Below are 19,372 nucleotides of genomic sequence, written 5' to 3' on the forward strand. Positions count from 1 at the left end.
TTTCCTTAATAAAACGTTGCCTTCCACACTGTGGTAGCAGTGTATCGGAATGTGTAGTTAAGTTGCGGAGTTAAGATATATTTAACAGTTGTGTTTTCTAATGCCGTCGTGCAAGATTTGTTGTATTATTTGACTATTGAGTATAGCTGTGTAAATAAAAAAATATGAACACTGGAATGTGATCGCATGGACTATTTATGTTTAGACCATTTGTATATGTTTTCAAAATTAAATAAAAATATATCAAAAGCAAACAACAATGTGGAATTTTAAGTGATTCTGAACAGAACGATTCGTATCGAGTAAATAAATCTCTGTTAAAAAATAAAGTAATATAAGATCTGATGGATGGAAATATCCGTCAATAACAATTGGTCGCAAGCAGTCTGTGAACTGAAGTTAATTAAATTTTGTGTTTTCTGTTGGAAGGTGCAACATGTCAAGTAACATTTTCAGAGTAGTTGTTTGTTACATGGCTGTAGTGTGCACATTTGATAGTACTGGCCCAAAGTTTGTACAGGGGGGATGGAGAGGAGAGTGTGTAAGACAACCTTGTGAATGGACACCTTGGAAACCGTGGTCGGAATGCTCTAGAACTTGTGGAGGTGGTACAAAGTCGAGAAGTCGCTCGTTTTGTTGCAGAACCGCTTTTGAAAATGCCAATGATGGATGTGTAAGATCCTGTGGAAAGAATCCAGACGGGTTTCACGAGCACAGTGATTGCAACGACTGGTGCTATAATGGGGGATGGGTTTCATCGAATGGGTGTAGCTGTCCTGATGCATATTATGGCTTCTGTTGCGACTCAGGTATTAAATGCGCAAAGGATTTTGTAGCATTTTTTAACGATTCTTACTATTTGGTCAACTTACAAATTCAACAATAACTATTACATGTGTATGTTCATTTGTATAAGTTGTTGTAAGAACACATTTGTCCTAAGCCGAATCTTTGCTTCCATAGTTTATTAACATTTTTATTGGTAAAACGATAAAAAGCGTCATTGATATATACAAGCTCGTTTGAGCGGTTATTCCGATGAATCGTTATCTGCTACATTTGTCTTCCATACTCTTTGAGCGTATCTGCTACATACAAATAATGTATATTTAATCATTTGGAAATACATCGAGTTAAGAGCTCCATGAAGGAAAATTTACAAATATTCACTGTGATATTTTAAGATGTAAAAATCAGTACATTACAGGATAAATAGGTGATACATACCATCGTTCCTTATCAAATACAAAAATATGTGGTAGAAAAACGTGTACATCTTCAATGATATCGTTTAGATTTAAAGAGCAGTTTAATCAACAAAGTAAGAATAGTCACTCTGAGAAAAATATTATCATTTGACTTTACCTCATCAAATCATGCAGAATTGTATTAAATAGTCAATTAAGGTGTTACAAATAGTATGAAACAGACAAACCTTTTCTCAATTGCTTCATAGATATTATTTTGCCTCTTCATTGATGGTTTTGTTTCATGTTTAAATCTCTCGCAGATTGGTTGTTTTTACAATTTTGATTTTTTTGAAACCGATTTTGGCGTGATTGTCTGGAAATCAGTGATAAAAACTCCTAACAAAATAACATATCGCACTTTTCACATTTCAGTTCGAAATTTGATGTATTTGGCTAAAGCGTTACTAAAGCTTTAGAAAAAAAATGAAATTTTCGGTAGTTTCCAAATAATTATGATCTGTTCTATTGCGAGTTATCTTATATCACTGAATCTTAGTCATTGAAGCCAAAACATAGCTAAATCTGGGAAAATAATAAAATATAAATGTCAAAACTTGCCATCTGTGAGAGTGAAACTTTAAGGTAAAGTATGTACTTCAAATATTAACCATTGAGTTACTTTAAAACATAACACATGTACTTTTTAAATAACTTTATTACCACCAAAATTCTTAAGTTTGAAATGTAACTTTTTTCACAAGAAATTGATACTGGGCGGAACGTGTTTAAAAGTTCATCATAAACAATGTCCATAATACATGTATTGCGTTGTTAAATTGTCAACGTGTAACAATAACGTAGCATACTGGGGAATCCTATGAATAACTATAAAATCCTTACAGGCCTTTTTCTACAGTACCCATGGGTACCATTCCCAAAGCAAAATATAGGAGTTTTTTCCAACTCTTGAGGAACGAAATCCCAATCAAAGATTATATTCGTTTTATGAAAGTCTTTTACCTCTATTGGTTCATTCAACATCCTTATAAATAATGTGATGTAAAGTTTTGGTGATCATTGAATTCAGAAATCATTGAGAGATCAATTTGAAATAATATTTCTCAAGACTTATTGCAATAGATATTAACACCCCAAGGATTTATATTTCAGCCGTTTCAGGTCTTAAGAAAGAAAAAAGAAACTAATATTTAATAAGTTCCTCATTCGCAGAAGAATAAAAAGCTTGTTCTTTTAATTGTAAAATTTCCCAATTTGGGCATATTTCGCAACGTTATTTTTCCCAAAATGTCAAGTTTTTTTTTCCAAAACGGGCAGAAAACATCCTCTCCTTACTTTTATAAGATAAAGGGCTTAACTTTATGTTTAAGTTAATATCCATAAGTAAAATTTTATAAAACAAAGCTGTCCTGTATTTATTGGAAAGCTTAAACATTACGTTTATGGCTTGTATTTTGAAAAACGAAAACTCGTTAGTTGTTTTTCACATTTCATTTTCGTATAAAATTCCTTTAAACGAGTAGTATATATTTGAAAAAAAATCTTTATAGTACAGCTCAATAAAAAATAGTTTGATAAAAATAACAATAAGCGTATGTCAGCAAATTAGCGTATATTCACAGAGAAAAAAATATATATAGTTGCACTATTCACTGAATACCGTTTAATAACCTTTGATACATATCTTTTCATTACACTAACGTATCAAACAATACATTAATAACCTTCAACGGTTTTACAACATCATTTAATTGTATCTTCAAGATAAAGAAAATGTAAACATATTAACTTGTTCATAATACAAATAAAAAATATACTGACAAAAATATCATTTCTTACGAGACTGTCCTTTTAAAGAAATCAATTTTTAATGAAGTGAACTCATCGGTCCCCCAAAGCTAAATGCCTTTCAAAAAATCTTAATCTACACAAATCACTTGTGCATATAACGCCCTCTAGCGGTTATCAAATTATAAACAGAGAAAACAATGTTCTTCTTATTCGTAATACTGGAACGTAGGAAATTATATAAGTATGCACCAATGTATTAAAAGGAAAACTGTTATAACATAATTTACCCCTTTAAACGTTTATTTCTCAGCTGATAAGCACTACAAATTTCAACACAATATATTGGCAGAGTAATGCCATGTTTCCTGGCATCCTAGCTTCAAAACACCATCACGCAGGAACGCCACGGAATGATCGCCATTATGGCATTTAAGCGGGGTAACAATACGTCAAAACGAAGTATTTCAGGCGCCAACACTTATTTTATAACACGACACATTAAAATGGCACATTCAGTTGTCGTGTTATTATTCTGGGGAGTATAAAAATGTCGTTTAGGCCACTACTAGCTACTTATTCAGGGACAATGGGTTCTTTTTTAGTATGTCCATCAATCGCCGAGTGTAAATACAGAAGATGCACAGCATCCTACAACGTCTATTGCAAAGAGTGTAACGACGACAATGTTTTCTTCAAGCGTTACAACAGCGACAAAGAATGTCAGCGTAAGGATCTATTATTTGAAATCCAAATTAATTACTATGAAAATATATTTTTGTTTTTGATTTAGAAGAGTTGTTTTTTATTGCCATACGCCATCATTATTCTATAAAACATGAGGAATATGTCAACTCATAAATCAATAATGAATATATAACAGTTACAGAAACCGTTGTCTTTTCACAGACTGAACCATATAAACAGGTACTTAACAAATGACTTAGGTTAAGAATCGAGTGAGTCATATTTGTATACGGATAATTCAAACATGTCTTGTAGGGATGTGTTCCTGGAACAACCACTACTGTTGGCCAGGGAGCTGCAGAAATGGTCTTACTAAGGACTGCTCGTGCGCAGCGGGGTTTAGCATTGTTTCAGATTCTTGGGAAACATCATGTCAACCAACTAAAAAACCATCTATCTTAACATGTGACACTGTGGTTATTGGACCAAACGGTGAAAAGAAGAGAGCAATGTCATCGAGCAGTTCAACCGCGTGTCAGTATTTACAAGATATGTATGGAAACTATCAGCCGACGACGGTGAAATTTGATTTGAGCTCTGAATACACAATTTACATTCCCAGCTATTTGAGCCGCCCTTCATATATTGTTGAAGAAAGGTTCGGAATAACGGACGTAACAGTATATATGCAACGCCAATCCGTATCAGGTATGTGTCTAAAATATTAGATGCAGAATTTAATTGCCATACATATATAGATTTTATTATTTATTATTTCCTTTCGTAATTTCACGTCAATAAAATAGAAGTGCACTGAAGTGTTTATTTCAAACTTGCGTATGAAAATATGTTGGTAAAGCTCAATTTTTAAGGTTCATGTTTTCAGCTGAATTACATAATATAACATAAGAAAATATGTAAACACTTTAATCCCATTGTGTATTCTTAGAACGATGCCAGACTGTCTATACGTGTACCATTATAAGGGCTTGATTACGCTGAAATAAAGTACAGCCAAATGTTTTTGTATCATTAATAAGGTAATGACATACTATTTGACTGTATTTGTTACAGGTTCGTTCACCACTTTATCAACAAACAGACGACTTACCTACTCGAGTCAGTCTGTTAAGAGTGTGCATCATGATAAAGATACTCTAACGACTTCCCACACATTCCAAAATGGCCAGGCGTAAGTTTATTTTTGTTTTTTACGTCATTATATTTATTGTCATCGACAACTTATTGAAAATGTCAAAAGTACGGAATTAAATTTTAGTATTCCCTAATTTGTTATACAATACATTTATGTTTGCTGCTTTGAATGAAGTTTATATTTTTCTTGGATTGATTATATCCCCGGTCAAACGTATGAAAAGTTTCCTTCACGCGCTATGACTTCATTTCAAAAATGTATTTATAGACGGCAACGAAAACAGAAATTGCCTTTTTTGATCAAGTAATTACACAGTTATTTCATGGTCTTTCTGCCTCGGGCAATAGTTCAGATGCCATCCCCTCCGCCTCGGGACAACAGTTTTGACTGTTACAAAAATAACCACCGATAACGGAATACTATCATTTGATATTTGTAAACAGGTTGTGTTTGCAATACGAGGTAAAAGGTGGTGGTTACTTGAAAGCCAAAGATACAAACCACACTGTTTACAGCGCTAAACCTTACCGAAAAAATGTGGAGCAACGAACAGTGTGCTATCGCTATGACAGCCAGCCACCTGAACACTGTTCAAAACTATCGACATGTGACTCCGATCCTCTCTATTTTGACAAACGTATAACGCGGGCATATTTCCACAAGGTCGAGTTTGAAGGTTGGGTAGATCCCGTTCCTCAAGGAGGAGTTTTGCGCACCGCGTCATCCATTGAGAGCTACGAAATTCGGGTAAATGAGGTTTTGCCATCGAAGGGGACACTTAAGGTAGATTACACAACCAACGTTTTAAGCACAATGGTAAACCACACTGTCACAAACATGTATCTAAATCTTACTTCTGTCGCACCAAGGCTCTATTGTTTAACACTTGAGGTGAAGGATGTTGCAGACAATGTTCGACAGTGTCGCCGTTTTATTCTCTATGATAACACTTCGTCTATTCAAATTTGGAATGAAAAGCCTTTCAGATTTACATCATCGTCCCCTGATACAGATTACACATGGCAAACCCATCACAACGATGTTTGCATAAGCTGGAAAGATTACTTTTACAACGATTTCTACATACACAATGAACTACTGAATCCAATTGAACCCGACCCGCACGGTCTCATTACCGGCTCATATGAGCAAATAACTGGAGAAATACCTGCCTCGGGAACAACTAATGTATACGGTATTATTGCATACCATGTTTTTTGGAGCAAGAATCATGGCTCATTCTCTGTAGAAAAACCTGTCCCTTCATTCACGAATCAATCATTTTGCATTGATTTGAATGTTAAGGACGGAGAAACATACACACTGAAAGTAAAGGCTATTGATATAGTTGGAAATACCCTTAGCGATAACCGAACTGTATTTATTGATCGTTCAGTGCCACACCTCAACAACATTTGGCTTGAGAGAGATGGATACAAAATGCTGTATGTCCATAACAGCACGGACCTTTCCAAAATGAAGATGACGTTTGATGCACTTGATCCACATAGTGGCTTATCTAAAATACATTGGACATTTGGAATAGCGGACACAATGACCGAGCTACTCAGTGAGCACCTTGCTGTTTTTTCCATTAATGTAAGTATATGTATAAATTTTTATATATATTCTTTAATAATTAATATATCTAACTTGTCAGTAATTTTGTATTTGCATTTTACAATTTGTTTTAACGCACTGATTCATTCGTTTCAGGATTCATGCTCATCCGCACAGTGCTACTGTCCGGATATAGGTGAATGTGCATTCTTTAACTACACAATACCACTCAACCGTCTAAATGCAAAGGACATGCACATTGGCAATCACAACAGGAACTATTATTTTACCTTAAAAGTCACAAACAAGGCTGGACTTTCCACAACGGAACACATTGACGTGCTTGTTGATGATTCGCCTCCTTCAGTAGGTGTTGTTTACGAAGGTAAGTAAATAACACACTAAATATAATTAGCATAGTGTTTGTATTTTTTTTAAATCAAGCAACGTATGCCGTTCTATTATAGTTTTTATTGTGTAATTTTTATCTTATTATCTTTATCAGGTCCAGAAGATTCCCCTGATATTGACTATACAAGTGACGATTCCATTCTCGTGCACTGGCTTGGTTTTATAGACCACGAAAGCGCCATCAAGCAGTACAGGGTTGGGTTGTCCAACAGATGTCTAAGTACACAAGATCTTTTTAATTTAACAGAAGTACGAAGTATATCAATTTTTAGGGAGCTTCCTTTCTACGAAGAATCGGTCCGAATCCCTACAACTTTTACCGGAAAGCGATTTGTGACTGTTATTGCACTAAATAATGCCATGGAACCTTCGAACCCTGTGTGTTCAGATGGCGTTACCCGTGATCTTTCACCGCCGGAATTTAGAAATATGACTTTACAGCATGGACAATTATCAGAAAGCCTAATATGTTCGCATGGCGAAGTATATGTAATGCAGACAAACATGCAAAGAGCAAAGCTTCATAATACGTCCGTTTGCCAGAGTGTTTGTGGTGATGATGTCGAGTCACACAAGATTACCGAAATCTTTCAGATAGATGAAATAAAAGAGAAGGATGAAGATATTTCTTCGTTTCTTTGCGAGCACTTACCCTTGTATACAAACGATATACTTATCTATCTTCCGAATGATAAAATATTTATCACTTGGGATGTTGAGGAAGTCGGAAGTCAAATTGATGATTTCTTCGTTGGATTAGGTGTAGGTCCTACCGAAAAAACGAGTCCGTCCATTGTAGCGTATCAGTCTACGCAAAAGAAAACATACTTCAAACGAAAACATGAAGGCCTAGGTTCTGACGAATTATTCTACATTTTCGTTAAAGTGATCAATAAAGCTGGTTTGGAGAGAATCGCAACAATAGGCCCTGTACTCATTGATCAAACTCCGCCTCTGAATAGAACCCTTCCTCAAGTTATTGTTGAATCGGAGCACATTGTATTTGAATGGGATAGCAACACATTCTATGACGAAGAGCAGACTGCACAAATCGATCAAATATATTTCCAGATTGGTAGGTAAACGTTTTGCTTAACTCTTGTATTAATCATTGATATGGGCAAATCAACATCGTATTTTGCTGCATTTGTATCTGATAATAATCGCAGCTATGTTTCTACACAACAGCATATAACGGTACTGCTACAACACCGTTTCTTGAATGGCGTCTGGATACATCTTCCCCGTGCCCTTCGTACTCTGGTGGATGCTTTCGATACCCCCTACGCAGTTTACAGTTACAAGATACGGACAATAACCTCGAGTTTTACATTAACATGCATGTGTATAACAATGCCGGTCATTATCTATCAGTAACGAGTCAACCCTTTCAGCTCTCATCAAGATATCCTCCCGGACATACTGTTATATCTGATATAGATCCATCAGTGAAAAACAGTAATATGGACGTTGACGCTCATTTTACGAAGGAAGTGCTTTGTGCAAGTTGGCAAGGTTTCTTACACCAGGATAAATTAGCTTTGGAAGTAGGAGTAGGACTCTCAAATGCTACTGATGACGTATTGAATTTCCAACTCATAAGCAACAGCAACTCGTATTGCATACACTCAATTGATATCCGACCACATATCAAATACGTTTTCTTGTTAAGGTCATACGGCACCGGAGGAGTTTCAGTTTCTTTTTCTGATGGCATAATGGTTTTAGACAAAGACGAAATAACGCATTCACTGTCCGTCAGTATTGGGTATGACTGCACCAGTCAAATTGCAAATACATACCATTTTACCTTAGCAAACAACTCAGCGCGTGTGACCATTAATAAACCGCTGCATGTTGGCCAACGTTATATAATCAACACTCCATACAAAGCTGTTGTAACTTCAGACGATGGAATTGTCTCAGCAGATGGCAATGAAACATTCATTAGACCATTTGTGAACAGACCGGCATTGGTCATAGAAGTTGAAAAACAAACCATTGAGCGTGACGTTTTGGTTTTTTATCTCACTTTATGCCCAGTTCAGAACGTTCTTCCTCAGGCTAAACAATTAGTTGTTAGCTGGAAGTTTCTTCCTGAGCATCTGGCATCTCTTTATAAAAACGTTGAGCTAGCATACAACGTTGGCGTCAGCGAAAGGGATTCAATCCTAGGAGAGCAAAAGACGTTTATTGTACCTTTCCAACCGCAAATCAATAGCAGTTATGCAATTCTAAAAGAGCTTAACTTGATAAGCAGCCAGAAGTATATTGCTGAAGTACAGGTCTGTTTAAAACTGGAATGTGTAAAACCGGTACAATCAAATGAGTTTTCTTTTGAACGGCTTTTGAACCCCGTTTTGCGAATAAACGAAGCATCTCTATTGCTTGGAGGCACGTGCGTTCAGGTCAAGTTACATTGGTCAGTTGAGGATAATGATATTGTTACGGCATTCTATCAATGGACGTTAGCTCATGACGCAGAGGGTCGAAGAACTCTTTTCACATGGAAATCTATTACCAATGACTCTATCGATATAACGGTAAGAATATGGTTTGGTAATATTTGTGGACATATTGTAATACATATATTTTCTATAGTGCTTGTGTCAATGGTCATACATTTGGAGCACTACCTTAATAAACATGACATTATCCTGAAATAATTAACACTTTCTTACATGAGTATTTATATCTTAGGTTGAAGACTGTGTGGTACTGCCTGTCCATGGACATATTTCATCGTATGCTTGTATTAAAGCATACTCCATCAGCGGACAACTAATGAGTAGCTGCAAAAAGCTAACAAAGTTAGATTTTGGTACTTACGACGCAAATGTTGTTTACGACTTTGATACAAGATCGGGATCTTGGACGCAAATCCAATCGGTAACCCTCCAATTTCGAAATGCCCTTACACTTAAGAATTTGGTGTCGCTTAAACATATCAAAGAAACCTCAATCGTTTTCATATTCGTATTGAGACTTATTTCTGTATCTTTATTAGATCATTCACAGTTCGGATGTTGGCGACATGTATACTATCCTACATGACAATGAACTTGACTTTGGAACGAGTAAATTAAGGCCAGCTGCAGCAGTTATGCATGCCAATGAACGTAACGTTATTTGGTATTTGATGACATCACGCCATGTACCCGATGAATGCGACACAGATGTAGATTGTTTAACGAAAAAGGTCACAACGGATGGTTTTGCTATTTTCAATGAAACCGATGTGTTCCTTGATACACCATTCTACTTGTGTGTTTCGTCGAACACGACTGTTGTTGAAAGGGAATGGTTTTCTGAAACATTGGGCGAAATTCGGTCTTGCAGTGACGGATTTATTTTAAGTAACACGGCTCCAATCCCTGGAAAAATTAATGTTCAAAACGTCAATGGGTATATACCTGACATCGATCATGTTGTTATAACATGGGAACCTTTTAATAAAGAAACAGGCGCAACTCTATTAGGATATCCAGATAACATACAACATTACGCAATCGGCGTTGGTGCGTATAAATTCCGAATGTATCGATACAACAAATAATTACTCGGTCATATAAACGATACTGCTACATGTTGTGCAGTGACATTCTTATAATACGTTTCAGACTATTCTGCAAACTTGTATTCAATATGTAAGGAAGAATTAAATTATTTATTAACTTAAAATACTTCAAATCATTGAACAGAGATTCTATAACGATAAAGTTTTGCTTAGTCTATATGTTCTCGTTCGTTATTTACTCGTTATGCTGGTTTTACAGGCAACAGTCCTAAGAGAGACGATATTGTGTCTTTCCGTAACACAGGAGGAGAAACTGCTGCCGTGTTATCTCTACCTGCCATCGCTGATGGCACCTCTGTTTATTTTACTATCAACGGTAAGAATCAATATTCAAGTATCGAACTATATATTCATTTAACCAAAACTGCCATATATAAACAATCAAGTCATCTAGGTATTGCAATATACATCAAAACAAATACGAATTAGCGTTGCTATGTTATAGGTTGCTTCGTAGCATGTTGTAATATGTACAACTTAAAAGGATAAGGAAATCAGGACCATGCTTCACATAGACATTCATCAATATTTTTTCAGGATCAGACCATTTCGAACATTCGTCAGTGGCTGTTTCCACGGTGTTTGTAACGGACACATCACCACCAAAGGAGGGTATCATTCACTTTGACCAACAACATGCATATTACAGCAGTGACACAATTAACATAAGACTTGTTGGTTTTTATGACGATCACAGCGGAATTAGTTATTACAATGTCGGAATCGGATCAAGCGGCATCATGGTGGATACATTATCTATGGCGAAGTATTACTCAGATATCTTGGACATTGATCTTCGGGAATTAAATATTCTTGATGGCCATGAATACTTTATTTTGGTGCAGGTAACCTTTTGTCAAATTTTGAAAATGTAAAGAAAGAAATAGTATCAACCTATGAATGAAAGATGGAATTTGTGTACCAATGCAACAAAATGTAAGTATGTTAATATTGTAATTGAATTATTACAGGCGATAAACAATGCAGATATCCCGAGTGCAATCGTGTCAAAACAATTTATCGTAGACAGGTCACCACCCTATGGAGGTCACGTTTTGGATGGAAACTGGGAAAGCAAGGTGGATTTTTTGGAATGTTCGAATTTAATATATTATTGTCTTAATTGCTTAAGCTATATTTGATTGATATAATGATAAATTATACATGGTTGACAATCAACTTCGGTTCATAATTGACCCAGTAGGAAGCATAATTGCCCGCGGGTAAGTACTTGTATGGGTCAATTATCAACTGAACGTCATTGTTACCCATGTCTTAATCTATATAATACATATGTTATGTCAGTTGTCAAATATTTAAACCGGTTTTGAAAATTAAAATGTATATTTACATATATTGTTTAATTAGAAGAAAGTCTTTAATGTTAAAATATGAGACATAAAAAATTGGCTTGAAAGTGCAAATGCTATTAAAAATAACGAGTAATTGGAAGTTAAAATAGCAATCCTTTTCACGCGTGCTTTGGTATTAGACGGCAAAATTACTTTAAATATTTATTTAACATCGGCTGATTTTGACGTTCATTTTAATATATGAGCACTGCTTGAGTCCACCAAGCCTAAGAGAAGTTTCATGAGTTTCTTGGCTTGAATGACCATAGCCATTTCACTGGAATTATTAACATTTCTCAGTAAAAAGGTAACAAAACATGTCTTTGTCTCACTGCTTTTTTACCTTCACCGGATGTAATCATCCGGTACGGTCCGGAATTACAGGATACTGAAACTTTGAAGGTGTCATGAACGGTGAAACTAATTTCACTTTCCTTGCACTGATAGTTCTGGTTAAATCCCTTAAAAGCTTTGCTTGTATTAATGTTTGCCTACCAGGTATTCGTCGGCCATTTTTATATTCGTGAAAATGACGTCATGATACAAGTGCTCGTCTTCGTTGGGCAATAATCGCTCTCATGTGCAGTGATAATCTTGCGGGTGGAAACGATTATCATTTTTGCGGGGTACTATATTTAGCAAAAATTGTATTATAAGGCGATAATCTACATCAATGCAGTTTGTATGTTTATCCGATCAATTTCTCCGCCTTGCCAGATACACTTCTTCCATCCACGGCACTTGTAATCAACCTAGTATTCTAGTTATCTGGTCACTTTCTTATAAAAGACGAATGCTTACCTTTTAATGGCACTTTTGTTTAGCCGATAACCGATTACAGTTTAGTGTCAGATATAAACAAAACGGCTCGTTTTTTGTATATATATCGTTCTTTAACAGTTTTAATTCTGAAATAGGTGATCAAATAATGTGGAAACAAAACTATAATATATAGAGTATATCATGTTTTTTATTGGATATACTTCATGTACATATATTAAATAAAATTTAGTCCGTTTGCGCGATTACTAGGTCACGTGACCATCTCATTGTGGATAATATATATTATCAAGAACACCAGCATGACAGTAAAATAAGTCAATGAAAAACACAGGGAAAGCATGCATTTCCATAAACAGTAACTGCGAAACACTCCACGTTTAACATTGCAGGTTGACCTTGACTATCAAGCCGACACATACACGATCCGTGCAAATTGGAAAGATTTCTCAGACATTGAAAGCGACTTAGAATATTACAAAGTAGGGCTCGGAACAGACCCCCTCTCTACAGACGTTCGATCATTCATGGATGTTGGTTTGAAGCAAGGTGCACTAAAATGTGTATTCTTTATTTCGTGTGTATTAAGCTAGCTTTTTATGTTTCCTGTTGACGAGCACACAGCTTTACGCACTCTTAACGATATGACATTTTGAATTTGTTTCCTTGGTTTTCAGATATAATGTGGAATGGTCCGTTTATCACAGGAGAAAAATATTACACAACAGTACAGAGCTGTAATAAAGCTGGCCTTTGTACACAAAAATCCTCAGATGGAATTATACTAGACAATTCGCCACCAATCATGGGCCGTGTACAAGCTGGGTCTGGTGTTCGACACAGCCGATATTTACCATTAAAGTTAGTATAAAATAAAAATATTCAACACGATTTTAATAAGCGGTTTTCATGCAAGTCCACACACTTTAACATTAAAACAATAATATTAAAGATATTTTCAAACGATCACTTAATTATAGTTTAATGTTATTTGCAGTACTTCACTGAGAATACAATGGGCTGGATTTGAGGATCCTCAGTCAGATATTAATCATTTTGAAGTGTGTTTAGGACGTCAGAAAAGCATGTGCGATATTGTTCCTACATCCAATGCCCTTCTTCAGTCTTATATGATTAAGTCGAATATATCTCTGCCAATAAATATGCCTATTTTTGCAACTGTTTGGGCCTTCAATGGAGTCGGAATGAACGTTTCAAGTGCATCTGATGCGATTCTCGTGGACATAACTGCACCTTACAACAGAATCAAGCCTTCAATAATGCTTGAGTATAACACAATAACGAACAACTCTGCTCAATGGGAAAAGTCAATTATAAGTGTGTTTTGGGAATTTTTAGATGACGAAAGCCCGATACTCAATCACGAATTATCTCTGTTTACCCATCATGAAGGACACACTCCTTTTGAAAGAGTACATATTGGATCAGAAAAACACTACACTATTAACTTAGATGGACGTAATTGGCTGCACAATGGCGACAATTATTTTATTGTTATTACTAGTTGTAACGCAGCAGGCCTATGCTCAACAGAGAGAACAAATGATATTCTTATCGACTCTACTCCCCCACATCAGGGTGGTCTAAAACCACAAATGCTTTGGGAAAATTATAGAGATACCAGTGGACTCCACTCCAATGTTTCCATAACTTGGTATGGTTTCTACGATCAAGAGTCTGGTATAGATAGATATTATGTTACTGTTTCAAGATATTTCAGCAAGCAGGAACTGTCCGGTGGTGTCCTTATCCAAAACCATGAAAACTCTTCTGTTGAACAACATGGCAATTTCACACTTCAAGAAGCTTTAAAACCTGATGATCTTATTATAGTTTCTGTCTGGACTACAAACAGTGTAGGATTAAACAGCTCGGTTGCACGTGTATCCCTATTTGCATTGTCAAGTATGCCATCTTCCGTTAATATTGAAAATCAGCGGGGAATACTCGAACTAGAGAAGCACTCTTGTGACGTTCATTTTTGCAACAAGGACTGCACATGCGCTGTAGTTGGAAAACCATGTATTGAAGCTGAAACAAATATGTCCTGCGTCGAGATTGATGCATTTAACTCGACTGATAGCGACTTGACACGGTTTGTAGTTTTTGGAGGCCTTCACTCCAAGCCTTTGACTTTAACGGCATCATCAGCTTGTCTTGCCGGGCACTGGACCAAGATCGAACACTCGAGAAAGGATCCAGACATTCATAGATTTGAGTGGAGTATTGGAATTCATAATCAGCCGCACGGAGAAGGGATTTTCGATTTACAAAAGGAGTTTCCCTGGGTTGATATAGGTTTACGACAAGAATTTGTTCACTGCTTGCCCATTAACAGATCTCTTATTCATGGCGAGCTCTACGACATTTACGTTAAAACATGGTATGGACCAAGTAAATTCGCCATATTTACGTCGGAATCTATTAAAATTGATCTTACTCCCCCAAATGTGCGTAGAGGACGATATATCATCGAAGGAATGGACGATTGTTCAACAGACCTTGACTTCATATATTGGACCGGTCAGATTTCGGCTTGTTGGTCCGGGGTCTTTAGTGAGCAGCAAAGCGATATACATCATTACTTGGTTGCTTTAGGAGCTTCACCGAATGGTACATAATAATAGCAGCTGTTGAAATCTTTAGCATTAATCATTGTTTACAAAATAAGCTAATTTCGTTTTAATAAGGTTTTGATAATGAGATTGTTGTTGTAAAATGTTACATTTGTTTCAGTTGATGACGTATTTAAATCAGAAAATATGGGATTGAAAACAAATATTTCCATCGGTAATCTGACTTTGGAGCACGCCGTTAGATACTATTTTACTGTCACTGCCGTGAATACTGCAGGACTTCACACTTCGGTTTCGTCGGACGGATTCATAATCGATACGACCCCACCATCAGATGGCGTTGTTTATAATACAAATGCGTATAAAAACGTTGCATACCAATCATCCGTCACATCTCTAGGAATTTCGTGGCATGGGTTTCAGGACCATTGTTCAGGAATAAAAAGTTACTATGTTGCTGTTGGGGAAAAACATGAGCCTCCTTATTCTAGTACGAATTTTACACAAGTTTATCTCAAGACGAGTGTTACGTTTAAGGATTTAAATTTATTGCCTGGAAGCGTTTATTACGGCGTGGTCAAGGCCATTGATGCCGCGGGACATGAAAGTGATGTCATTGTTTCCCCAGGAGTTATCATCGATTCTTCTCCACCCAAAGGCTACAACTGTGACCAATTTGAAGACACGGGTGTTACTGAGTTGTTGGACGATTCGAAGAATAATTGGACTAAAACAGTTGTTGCAAAATTAGACAAAGATGAAGTATACAAAATCGAAGGGTCCATTAAAAATACTTTTGTAGACTCAGTTATTCTTCAAATCAATCGTTTCATGACCAGAATCCAAACTGCGCTGAATCATAAACAAATTGCTGATTTTTCATATACGTTTGTGTCAATTGAAAAAGGGGCCCAGAATATTACCATAAGTGTTGAAAATAATATTAATAATTTCAAAAACATCCTAGAAACAATTCATTTACAAAGATGTGTGTCCTTTATTGAAAACAAAACAAAAGCTCTTCATGTTCAGCAAATAAGACATGATTCTGTAGATGTTACTGCTATGATTCAGGATAAAGAAAGTGATCTGAAAATGGTAGGAAATAGAAATTGTAGTCATTAAACTTAAAGCTAGTCATATAACCATATTAGATACGTTGAACATGATGATAACAACACTCACTAACATTGATAAATTAGTAAAATAGCGTAATGTTTTATTTAGGTATTTATTTATGTATTAGTTCATAATACAATGAGAAATACAGAGACAAGCCAAGTAGTCCAAATTCCTTAAAGAATAAACCCTGTTTATGGGCACCAGGCAAGGACCTTAACGTATGTTTGTATAACTGTCTATAAGGGAGGTTTATGCATGATGTATAGCTATATATATTTGGAATGTAATATAACTGTGTTATTTTTCATTTAAAGTGTTTTTGTATTTCATATACAAAACAAATGGTGATGAGCTTTATGCTATTTTATTATTTAATTTCAGGTACATGTTGGTGCTGGTTCTACACCTGGAGGGTTTCAAATTCAGCCATTAACTGCCATTCATGCTAATATAATGAGTGTGATTGTTAAGGGCCACCTTGTGCATGCAATGAAAGTGTACACGACGGTTATTGCTGAGAACAATGCAGGACTGACATCTGTTTTCAAGTCAACAGAACCAATCATTATTGACCACACTTCTCCAATTATCACTGATCTGGAGGCTTTAGCAACGGTAGTCTATGTAAATGAGTCGGGTGAAATAGATTCAAGAGTTCAGATAAATGCAACCTGGAATGCGCTAGACGACGAGAGCGATATTAAACAGTGTACTTGTTCTATTGGTAAGTCTAAATGAAACATAAATGTTAGTATAAACAGTAATTTTGCTAGAGGAACTAGTGTATAGTTAAAACATGAACATAGCTTATAAAAACTAACCCCAATTTGTTTTATACAACAAGACGTATGCAATTCATACTCAATGTTCCATTTTGTTGCAGGAATGCTTCCAAACAATAACAATATACAAGAACAATGGTATGCAGATACTCTGTCATCGTGTGAGTCGAACCTCCTGCAGCTTAAACACGGCAATAAGGTGTGGGTCAATATCAACTGTGTCAATAATGTTGAACTAGCAACGACGAAAACTGTAGCTTCAAATACCGTATCCATTGATGTCATTTCTTCAAACCAAGCGACAGTTAACATTCTACCGGTAAACGAAGGTCTGATCAGCTCAATACCGCTTACTGTAGGCCCAACTAAAATACAATCAAATACATCCTTGGTTCAAATCAGTTGGTCAGGATTCGAAGATACATCCGGTATTGACTTTTACGAATATTGCATATCGGACGAAAGAAATGCCACTATTGTAGACTGGACAAATGTTCTCTTGAAGACAGTGGCAACTGCTCGCGGACTAACATTACACAATACAGAAACATTGAACGTAAGCGTCAGGGCCACAAACACTGGACATCATAGAAGTGAGGCCGTTCATGCTTCCTTTTTCACTATCAGTCAGCCTCCAGCTTTGTCAGGTAAGACCATATAGTACTTTACAACGACTTTAAATATTTCTGGCGTGTTACTCACGTATTCATAGTGAAAAGTGTATTCGAAATTAGGTTTAACATTGATAAAGGAATTTATAACTTTTTTAACACTCATAAAATTGATTTGTAATGCTCACAAAACAAAGCTTCGGAAATAGCATAATATCATAAGTTTGTCCACACTGTTTGTCTTAAAAAATTCAAAGCATTTGCGAGGAGACTTAAAATACAACGAGTATTATTCACAAACAATGTTCTTAAACGATAAATTCAAATTAGACTGACCGTTTTACACAGCAGTTCCGACATATCAAGTGGTTAAATAGTGACACGGACAGAATAATATGACTGCGCTACATTTTAACATTGTACTTGTTCTATTGGTAAGTCTAAATGAAACATAAATGTTGGTATAAACAGTAATTTCGCAGTTGCCTACAGTGTGTCAATAACAACTTAGATAAACATATTTAGAAACATTATAAAGCTAAAACTAATGTCTGATTAGTTTTAACTTTGGATTTGTAGATAAAGTAATTGTGTCCATATGTTATTTGACACTTGTGAACATGTAAAATAGACATACATATAATTTTGAGGAATTAGTTTCAAAGGTAGCATTCATCTCTACAATGTATTGATCTTTAAAATATAATATACAAATTTAAAATAGGATTTGATCATACTGAAACACTGTGAGGCGACCACAATAACTCCTGGTATTTTTTTAAAGCTAATCTGTTTTGTGATAAGCGTTCTCTCAACTCAAATGAGTGTAAGACATATTAGACTAAATATCCATTGTTTGTCTAAATGATACTATGAAAACTTCAAGGGCAAACAACTACTATAATTTCAGGAAGCCCTATGTTTGTAACTCGAAACGAGCATCTTATTCACATCGATTGGGAACAGGCCTTCGATACTCTTCCGGAAATTCCAGTTGTGTACAGCCTCGTTGTGGGATCCAGAGAAGGATTCACCGACATTCTGGATATCGACTATTACTCTGGACATACATATGATATTGTGGCTCCATCGTCTACGCTTATTTCCCCGAAGATAACAGAATTGTTCTTTACTATAACATGTACTTATCCAACAGGGATGTCCAGCGTGTACAGGACAATATTCACATTGTAATAATTTACTTGCCAGTTGCAACACTTGTTTTTTGCAAAGCTGGTGTTTGTGTTATTACATTTCATAAGGTTGCTTTCAGTATATTTACATATATGCCTTAATGTTGTGTGATGTCGTTACTCTTTTTTATTGTTATCTTAACCATTGTAATTCGATGCAGGCGGAAAACCGTGGACTAATTATTTCAACATAACGTCTAACTATATTGCTTTATAAAAATACTTTGTATTTATATACGTTTGCCGTGATTTATTTCCAATCTTTGCATGTTGTTGGGTATTAACATACTAAATTGAGTCGTGGTTTGTATTGCTTCCGTTTCTATAGTTACACATATCATTGGCAATATAATCATTATGTCTGAGGTATTCTGTTTTTCTACAATCTTAACCACAAACTCAATTTATTCGGTATTTAAGGTCATCGACACAATACACTACGTTAATAAAATAAATTAAAACATAATACATTTGATCAAAGTTCTGACAGTGTGCACACATACGCGGCATATGGAGCAAAACTATATGCAGAAAATCATATCATTATG

At 35.7% G+C, this 19,372-nt stretch overlaps 1 protein-coding gene across 1 annotated transcript; it reads left to right on the forward strand.

Moving 5' to 3' along the window:
* The first annotated feature begins 258 nt into the window (after window positions 1–258).
* LOC128223596 (uncharacterized) lies at window positions 259–19,245 on the forward strand. The gene is made up of 21 exons (XM_052932870.1): window positions 259–809; window positions 3,602–3,724; window positions 3,999–4,391; window positions 4,758–4,875; window positions 5,283–6,438; window positions 6,556–6,784; window positions 6,905–7,885; window positions 7,999–9,353; window positions 9,511–9,699; window positions 9,818–10,328; window positions 10,587–10,703; window positions 10,925–11,232; window positions 11,359–11,466; window positions 12,912–13,068; window positions 13,197–13,380; window positions 13,517–15,153; window positions 15,277–16,230; window positions 16,443–16,456; window positions 16,620–16,962; window positions 17,122–17,667; window positions 18,542–19,245. The coding sequence occupies exons 1-21, from the start codon at window positions 437–439 to the stop codon at window positions 18,823–18,825; spliced, it is 10,080 nt and encodes a 3,359-aa protein (XP_052788830.1). The 5' UTR covers window positions 259–436; the 3' UTR covers window positions 18,826–19,245.
* Window positions 19,246–19,372: the final 127 nt, after the last annotated feature.

Source organism: Mya arenaria, chromosome 17 (assembly GCF_026914265.1).
Source record: "Mya arenaria isolate MELC-2E11 chromosome 17, ASM2691426v1".
NCBI classification, from domain to species: Eukaryota; Metazoa; Mollusca; class Bivalvia; order Myida; family Myidae; genus Mya; species Mya arenaria.

Excerpts from the sequence above, each read along its gene's own strand:
- LOC128223596 (XM_052932870.1), top strand. The coding sequence starts at position 437 with ATGTCAAGTAACATTTTCAGAGTAGTTGTTTGTTACATGGCTGTAGTG. Across the intron at positions 7,886-7,998 it reads TCAAATATATTTCCAGATTG|CATATAACGGTACTGCTACA; the intron begins GTAGGTAAACGT and ends TCTACACAACAG. Across the intron at positions 13,069-13,196 it reads GGATGTTGGTTTGAAGCAAG|ATATAATGTGGAATGGTCCG; the intron begins GTGCACTAAAAT and ends CTTGGTTTTCAG.